This window comes from Lactuca serriola, chromosome 4 (genome assembly GCF_051521515.1).
Source record: "Lactuca serriola cultivar US96UC23 chromosome 4, Lser_US96UC23_V15, whole genome shotgun sequence".
In the NCBI taxonomy this organism is placed as follows: Eukaryota; Viridiplantae; Streptophyta; class Magnoliopsida; order Asterales; family Asteraceae; genus Lactuca; species Lactuca serriola.
The window spans coordinates 146790829-146800239 of NC_136411.1; the positions used below are offsets into that span (position 1 = coordinate 146790829).

At 34.6% G+C, this 9411-nt stretch overlaps 1 protein-coding gene across 1 annotated transcript; it reads left to right on the forward strand.

Moving 5' to 3' along the window:
• The first annotated feature begins 5357 nt into the window (after positions 1-5357).
• Positions 5358-6617, forward strand: LOC145102711 (chaperone protein dnaJ 8, chloroplastic-like). Its single transcript, XM_079040164.1, has 3 exons — positions 5358-5843; positions 5961-6029; positions 6199-6617. The coding sequence occupies exons 1-3, from the start codon at positions 5592-5594 to the stop codon at positions 6385-6387; spliced, it is 510 nt and encodes a 169-aa protein (XP_078896290.1). The 5' UTR covers positions 5358-5591; the 3' UTR covers positions 6388-6617.
• Positions 6618-9411: the final 2794 nt, after the last annotated feature.

Below are 9411 nucleotides of genomic sequence, written 5' to 3' on the forward strand. Positions count from 1 at the left end.
TATGTGATATTTTTTGGCTTCGTTTACTAGAATAAATAGATGCGTTGTAGTTGCAATATGTAAGTTAATATAAGCATTTTTGTATAATATTTTAAGTCAAATTTGCTAGAACTTATTTATACATAAATCTATTTTTCTATAAAAATTTATAGTATTTAGTTTGTTTAAAAACTTAAATACCGCGCTCGTATATTATCAATAATCTTATTCTAAATGTAGCTCAAAATTAAAGGTTATATGAGTTTCCGGTATATTAGGGAGCATTTTATTTTGTTTAGACCCCAAATATGTTTAAACTAGCCTTATGCGTTCTTTGCCTTTATCTTGAATTTCTTGAAGTAGTTTATTGTTTCACTCTTTTTCTTCATTAAATAGCACAACATAAAAATGTGAGTAATCGTCAATTAACACAAAAATATACATATTCCTGGTGATTGTCAATGGCAAGATCAGTCCACATAGATCTCCATGGATGAGTTCTAACGTATTGTTGGCACGATATTTAGAACTTTTGGGGAAAGGTTTTCGAGTTTGCTTTCCAACTAGGCATGACTCGTGTAGTTGATTGCACCCGTAATATGTGAAAACCCGTGACTAACTCCTTTTTACCCATTGTAGTGATTGTGTCAAAATTTGTATGCCCTAATCTAGCATGACATAACCACCCTTCGTTGTTAAGCTGACTATGTAGATAAACTAGTTTTTCAATTTCAATATTGGTCTTGTAAAGCGTATTCATTGATTTTTTTTTACTTTGAATAGGAGTGAGTTTTGCTGTCAAGTAAGAACAAATAATCGCCTTTCATGGAGACTTCACACCTACTATCTGTTGCTTGGCACAAAATTATTATATTGGCTTTAAGACTTGGGATATAGAAGACATAAATTAATACTTTTTTTGTCACTTTTTCCTTTAAAAAGTATAGAACCTTTGCCTCGAATCTCAAAAAATGAATCATCACCAAACTTTACTCTCCCTCCTGTTTATTTGTTAATTTCAGTAAAAAGCGAAACGTTGCCCATCATATGGTCACTAGCTCCATTATCTGGGTACGATATGTCTCCGTAACTATCTTTGGTTCATACCTACTTAGTATCACACCATCTCTATTTAAGAGTATGGTTTCATAAAGGGTTTTAGTCATAAACAATTGTGGGTCTTGATTGTCCACTTCGGCTATATGAGCCTTGGTTTCATTCGCTTTATGTTCCATACATTGGGAGGCAAAGTGACTAAATTTATCACATCTATAGCAATGTACTTTAGATCGGTCTTTAGTCTTACATTTCCATTTTTTGGAGTTTCCATTTATTAATGTTGTGGACTGGTTTGTTGTTGAGGTGAATTATTGTGGCGACTTCCACCTCCATGGCCTCTTCCCGCTCCTCAACCTCCTTTACCACCTTGGCTTGAGTCTGAGCCTTGATTTAAGATTTAGGCTTTCTGAAACATCTACTTGCCTTGATCACTTGTCAGTTCAACTTCACGAATGCGATTCTCATATGCCTTTAAACGACTAACGACGTCTTCGAATCCCACTATTTTGATATCAAGAACTTGCTCGATTGATGCAACGATATGTATAAACCTTCTTGGTAAAGTAGTAAAGAAATTCTTGACGAGTTTGTGTTCACTTAAGGTTTCGCTAATGGACGATGATTTTGATGAGATGCCTAACAGCTAGTTTTCAAACTCATCAATGGTTCTTGCTTCCTTCATTTTCAAGTTGTCAAAATCGGTAATGAGGATTTGTAGATGTGATCCTCTTACCTTATCTGCAACAAGGTGACGAGTTTTGATGGCATCCTAGATCTTTTTAGCCGTACTCATCCCTCCAACATGGAAAATAAGGCCTTCTGGAATTGCTTGGAATAGAATTGATATAGCGATGTTGTTCTTCTTTGGAACAGTCACTCATGCATCGACGACATCCCAAACGTGATGTATGTTTAAGATCACTTTCATGCGAATTGTCCATACGGTGTAATTCGTTACGAATAACATTGAAACATGGAACGAGAATAATGAGCCTTCTCTTGTACCTGATGGTCCCTAATTGTTGTCCCCCATTCTTGTCATGATTAGCGAACACTTCCTTTTATGTTGGACGCGATACCAATTGTTGAAAGTAATTGGCAAAACACAAAAATCAAAAATATGAACACACAAAATACATGATTAAATCTTATTATAACAAAGAAACTAGCTCAAAACTCTACTACATTTATCTCTCTATCCAATATATCATATACTCGACATATAGACATGTATATATAGCCAACTAATTAGAATCCTACTTGACCTCTAATTTCCATATATAAAACCTTATTGCTTAATGCCTAAGCAACCGCTATTTTCTTGAACCCTAAGAAACTCCTTAGGTTTCTTTGTTGCCCAATGACCGACCTCCTACACCTCATCATGTAAGGAGGGGCAAATCCGGAAATTAACTAATAACAACAACATGGAGAAAATAAAAGTTGGTTGATATTTAATGTATGTCACAAAAAAAAACATTTTTTTGAATGGTTGGTTGCTATTAATGCATGTCATAAAAGATAAACACAAGAAATAAAAATGGGTTGCTATTAATGCATGTCACAGCAAGGGAAAACAATTTTTTTGAAAATTTGGTTGCTCTTAACGCATGTCACAAAAGATAAAAACAACAAAAAATGAAAGTTGGTTGCCAATACTACATGCACAGTAGCGTATAACATTTTTTTGAAAAGTTTGTTGCTATTAATGCATGTCACAAAAGAGAAAAACAGAAAAAGAAAATGAAAGTTGGTTTTTATTAATGCATGTCACAAAAGAAAAAAAAAAAAGCAAAAAAAGAAAGAAAAAGAACGTAGTTTGTTATTTCTACAACAAATGCCACATCCATCGTCACAAAAGGAACATAACATAACGTAAAAACACAACACAATGATCAATACATTACTATCTATATATTGGAGGTTCAAACCAACATTACGTACATGTATATATGGAAAAAGAACAAAAGAAAATTTTTAAATTGGTTGCTATCATCATGAACACTCTAAGGAGTAACTCAAAGTCAGCCTTATTGATAATCACCCTATCCATGGCATGAATAACTATCCTGTTCTTTCTTCCAGTCTAGCTGTTTTGACCGAATCATGTTAATAATTATAAGCATTTCACTCGGATACTTTGATACATAAAGCTTCAATTCAGATAAAGATCGCAAGTTATCTCTCTACGTACGTGTATGATAAGACTGAAAGAATTTCCCATGGTACAACCTTTCAAGCTTAATACACCAGTAAGTATTGCATATGATTTGCTTTCTTCCCCACCAAACTATAATGTAATCTCAAATCCGAAGGAATAAAGATCGTAAATGGCAAAATTTCGATCATCATGGTATCAAACGTTCCTATCATCTCACCATTCTCTTGAATTTTGTTTAATATCTTCGCACCATTGCTAAATGATATGTATGCAAGTCTGATAACCGAAAGAAATGAAACAAAAAAGCAGGAAATCGAAACCATTATCTGGTTTTCATGAAGAAACCTAGGGTTAACAGTGATGTTTAATTTTTCATTTTCATCGACATAAAGTATAGACATAAATTGTACATGTTCTAATAGTAAACAAGACACGTGGAGCGCAATGAGGCCATGTCTTATCCCAACCAAAATGATTTCAAATCTGATCCAAATATTGAAAACAAATTATTTCTATTTATTATTGAACCTGGAACCAACATTAATATGTCAGAATTAAATTTTTTTCTCCTTTTAAATAAAAATATAGGTGTTTTAAAAAAATAGTGATCTTTAATTTTTCATTTCTATCGACATAAAGTGTATATGTTTTAATTATAAACAAGACACGTGGATCGCAATGAGACCCTGCCTTATCCCAAACAAAATGATCTAAAATCTGATCCAAATATCGAAAATAATTTATTTCTATTAATTAAAAATCTTAAATTCCCACAAATAAAGAGGTTGGTATTGTAAATGCCAGAAAAAAAAAAAAAAAAAAAAAAAAAAAAAAAAAAAAAAGTGAGAGGTTCTTATTTTGAGACCAATCAATCCAGATATCCACCGATACCGCTACACGCGTCCCGCTGCCGCATCACTAGAAAGTTAATTTTATATTAAGGACCTTTTACTTTTCTACTACTGTTAATATCTACCCCGTTCTCATTTGAAAAATATAATTTTAATAGTATTTATTAATTTTTATTATTTACATAAACATAAATTGCCTTTTTTAATAATATAGTTTTTAATCATATTTCACAAGCAAATTGAGAAAAGTCTTGCAAGTGGCATTTTTAAGAATTGAAGTATTGAAAGATACAAATAAAATATATTTTTTGTTAGATACAAAAAATAGGTTTTCTTCCTCAATATTATTCCAAAGGCCTTATTAATGTTTCCTATGGGTTTTATTTATTTTCCTACGTTTTTAATGGCTAACTTAAATATATTAATCTACTCATAAATCTTTCTATTTATTTCATATCCCAAATCCAATTCGAGTTTCTTTTGGCCGAATGATATCTTACCAACATTCTCCTAGCCCACTTTGTTCTTTATTTTCATATTAAAAATTAATGAATTAAGGTACTTACAATTATTATATGTTAACAATATAAACGTGATATCACAAGACAAAAACTTAATTTTATATGAAAATGATGTATTCAAAAACACCAAAATACCATTACAGCCATTTGATGATACGACCTAAAGTACATATATATCTTGCCAACATCATTCTTATCCATAAACACGAGATTTTTATTTGTAGGGAATATAAAGCTCGAAGAAATAAAACAAAATTTTGAATGAGTTGTCTTCTTATGACACATTCACCTTGCATGCACTTAGTATCTAAATTCATCTTTTTCAATAAATACAAGAAAATAGGTGTTAATATCCAAGTCTTGGAATATCAATAAAGTCCCCTACATAAATTGGATATTTTAATTCTATAATATGTTTAATAAAATCACATAATACAGTACTAATTTTTTTTTTTTAAAATGGAAGTAGTTAGGATCAATCGATGAACGGAAGTAGGTAGGAGCAATGTACGAGGATGTATAAATCTTGGCTGATTTTGAAAGTAATTAAAGTAAAGGGACTGAAATGGTAAATATTAAAAAGATTCCATTATTGGAAGTCGTAATCTGACTAGGACGGATAATGTAAACCACAATTCGCTTAAAGACACGTCATCACAGTTGAGGACAACGGATAAGGACCTGCCATCTCTCATTTTCTCTCTCACACACAACACCGAAACACACACTTCCCTCTCTCTATCTTGGCCTATATATCGAATCTAAAGGACGCCATTTCTTCTCCATTATTGACCTTTTCTTTCACCCAAAGGATCAGATTGTTTAATCCATTTCGTTGTGTTTAACTCTTGCAAACGGAATCGTTTATTAATATTCAAATCAAATATTTTCTTCCTCTTTGAACGCTGTTTGAGTCGTTTATAATCCACAATTTCATCATATAAATCAATCTGTAGAAGCTGAATTTGATATCTGTCATCGAAAAGTTTTAATTTGTTGTTAAGAAAAAGAAAAAATTTCATGGCGTGTACTGCTGGAATGATCCATGGCTGTGTTTCATCATCGACCTCTTCATCGTCGTCATCGTGGGGGAAACTGAAAAATTCGAACAAGAAGAAGGCGGCGAGAGGAAGTGGTGGCGCTGATCAGAGGTTTAGGGTTAGATGTGTTTCGACGAGTCCTTTAACTTCCGATCCGTATAAAACTTTGAGTATTCGTCCTGGAGCTTCTGAATCTGAGGTCAAAAAGGCTTTTAGACAGCTAGCTTTGAAGGTAATACTTTCTCCGGTGAATCTATGAACATCTGATTTATCAAAAATTCGATCTTCTCGTTGTTACATCTGATTTGTTCGATTAATCACATTTTTTCCCCTTTCTATCAAATTTCAGTATCATCCAGATGTGTGCAGAGGAAGCAATTGCGGAGTCCAGTTTCACCAAATCAACGAAGCTTACGATGTACGCACCCTCACTCTATTCTGAAACCCGATCCCTTACTTTTTATCACATCGAAGAATCTATTGCATCTATAGATCGAATCGATTACAGAATGACGAATTCCATCTCAAAATCGATAAAGTAACCGATTGTTTTAAAATCTAACTTATGTTTGGGCGATGGTTTGCAGATGGTGATGAGTAATTTGAGAGATGAAACAAGTGTACCAGAAATGGAGTATTATGGATCGTCGGATGCAGGGATCGATGAACCGATGAGAGGAATGGAGGATCCTGAGTGGGATATGTGGGAAGAGTGGATGGGTTGGGAAGGTGCTGGAATTCGAGATTACTCTTCACACATTAATCCATACATTTGAAGGAATTGAAGATCTATGGATTTCTAGTTTCTAAGATGAATCAGCAAGGAATGCACCTTTTAAGATGAATAATGTTAATTTAAGTGTCTGGGTCTGTAATTTGTATATAAAGAGTAGTCTGTAGAGATGACTGTATTAATGTTCATCTCTCTTGTACATAAGTGATGAGTCTAATTTTATGATTAATCGTCTGTAATTACTGTTCAGGAATAAAAAAAATTCTTGAACTATGATCTTCATCTTTTTGTGTGTGGTTCATCTGTTTTTGTTTGGGTTTTTTAATACACGCCACAATCATTTACATTCAGGGATGTCAACGGGCAAGAGACACAAATGATTTAAAGATCGATTAAAGTGGATAAGTCGAATAGTTTTTATAAAGTTTAACTGGTATTATGTACTAGTATATGATAAGCCCACGCCAAAGACCTTGTGGACATAGGTTAACAAACTATTAGACACAACCATTAGTGTAAACGTTAACAAACTATTAGACACAACCATTAGTGTAAACGGATAAGCTAGAGATAGGATTATTCAAATGTATTGCTCTAACTATAAGATCCATATGTTTACTATAAGATCCATATGTTTAGGATCTTGTATTTATCTCTAGCTGTGTAACATGTTTTTTATATTTATAGAATGTATAGCCCTAAAATTACTTCTTCAACTTGGTATAGAGCTCTCCTAGGGCTTGTCAATTTTCTCACCATCTTTCGGCCTTCTGATCTCTCTATCAGATTCGCCATCACCATGCCTTCAATAAACTCCTCCAAGATCGTCACTTGTCATCTCATGCAAACTCATTCGAACCAATTTTCTCCTATGGAAAGCCCAAGTTCCCATATTGCGAGGTGTTCAATTGTTTGGGTATCTTGATGGGACCACACATAAACCCACCGCCAAAATAACCTCAGGAACAGGTGCAGACGCCAGTCAAATTGACAACCCCCAATAAGTTGCATGGGTTGTTCAAGATCAAGCGATTATCAGTGCTCTTCTGTCCTCCATGACAAAAGAAATGCTTGCTCAGATCACAAGATGTTCAAATACATCCAACGAACTCTAGACGTCCCTTTACACAATGTTTTCAGCCCAACGTCGTGGCAACTCCATTCAAATACACGCCCAACTCTCTACAACTAAGAAAGGAGATACAATGGCCTCTGAATATTATCACAAAATGACCAGCATGTTGAAACAATGAACTTAAGATCGATAGATCCTTTAACAGAAAAGTGTATCTAAACAAGAAGAACAATTGATCAAAAAGTCCCGAATGATTATATTATCAAAGCCTTAGAAGAGTTCTGTGTGAACTTCTCTATAAAGGCGATGTAGGGCAATACAGTTGATCAACCTAAAAACGTTGTATGCATGCACTATAAATAGTCTAACCCTAAAGACATTAATAATCGGGTGGACAGGCCCAACCCATTACATTATGGACTATTCTAGTACAAAACAATATTGACACAATACATTAAATACCCCAACAATCTCCCCCTTTGTGTCAATTAAGGAAGGTAGATTCTTCAATGTGGCTGACATTTTTGGACTTTGAACAGTTTCGACTTTAATCCAAGCAAAGTGTTGCGAACCATGATATACCATTTGATCATATCTTCAAAGCACTTTTTAGCCGTAGCATCATTCGCTTTGCATTATTCAGTTATTCCCAATATGTAGTTCAGACAAGATGTAGAGAAAAGATGTTTGTCTGATAAGAAGAACAAGCACCTCTAAACTTTCTCGCCTTCTCACAGTTGAAACGCCACGCTCTAGTTATCCTTTCAGATTTTCCCAGTTTCATCTTGTGAATATCATTCGGAGCTTCTTTTGGTTGAACAGAGGGTTTCTTTCGTAGTATTGTAGCAATCTCCACATCCATTTTTCCAACTTCTTGAATGTAAGAGACTAACATCTGTGACAACCCAAGTTGTTCCGTTACATTACCCCGTTACCGTTAACGGAATATTCCAGTTTATAAAGTTCCGTTAATTAGAGGTCGTCAAATTTAATAAACATTCCATTTGTTTACATTTAATATGCTGTTAAGTCGTGATAAAAAAAATAAAAACACATAACACCCATTTCCATTTATTTGGAAAATGTTAAGTTTTATTGTTACGACCACTAAATCGGGTGCGACCAAAAGCCCCGTTTAACGGCAGTATTGGGTAGAATTCCACTGAGCTCCAACTCCCACCCATATATAAAGGGGAGTAAACTCCATTTGGAGCTTTTCCACCCTCTCTCTCTCTATACTCTCTCTCTAGACTCGTTTTCGCCCCGAATCCGCAACCAAACGCTTCCAAATTGTAAGTCCGCTTACCCTAACTTATTCTAAACATTATGATTTGTGTTTATAGCCCAAAAATCGTCCAAGAAGGCATGGAATAAGGAGTTTACGGCCCAGGAACACTCAAGGGCCGTAAACCCCTAATATGGTGCCAAACATGCCTTAAAACTCATCCTTAAGCTTAGAAACTATTAGGGGATTTAGCCTAGGAGTGTTTAAACCCCAAAACAACAAAATTTGTGGCATAAAAGAGGGTTTACGGCCCAAGCACATTCTTAGGCCGTAAACACCCTCTAAACTTGTTAAATCAAGTTCCAAACACTCCCAAACCACCCATAGGCTTAAGACATAAAATAAGGACATGCTATTTAAGGTTTGGAACATTTAAACACAAGGAAATATGGGGTAACATGGAGTTTACGGCCCAAGCAAGTGTCTAGGCCGTAAACTCCCCAAAACACACCCAAATGATAGTTTTAATCCCCCAAAATGGCATCACACTCCATTATAAATTACTAGCAAGGTATTAGGGGCTTTAAACTTCACGAAACTCTAAGGATGAGAGTTTACGGCCGTAAACTCCCTTAGGAGTTGTCCCTAGGCCATAAACTCCAATATAATGCCCTTAGAAGCCTTAAACCCACTCATGCCTTTTTGGAAAAGTACTTAGAATAATTCCATGAGCAAGTAGAAGCCTTAAAACACCCTAGAACCCATCA

Coding starts and splice junctions, on each gene's coding strand:
- LOC145102711 (XM_079040164.1), top strand. CDS start 5,592: ATGGCGTGTACTGCTGGAATGATCCATGGCTGTGTTTCATCATCGACC. Junction 5,844..5,960: donor TTAGACAGCTAGCTTTGAAG/GTAATACTTTCT, acceptor ATCAAATTTCAG/TATCATCCAGATGTGTGCAG. Junction 6,030..6,198: donor AAATCAACGAAGCTTACGAT/GTACGCACCCTC, acceptor GATGGTTTGCAG/ATGGTGATGAGTAATTTGAG.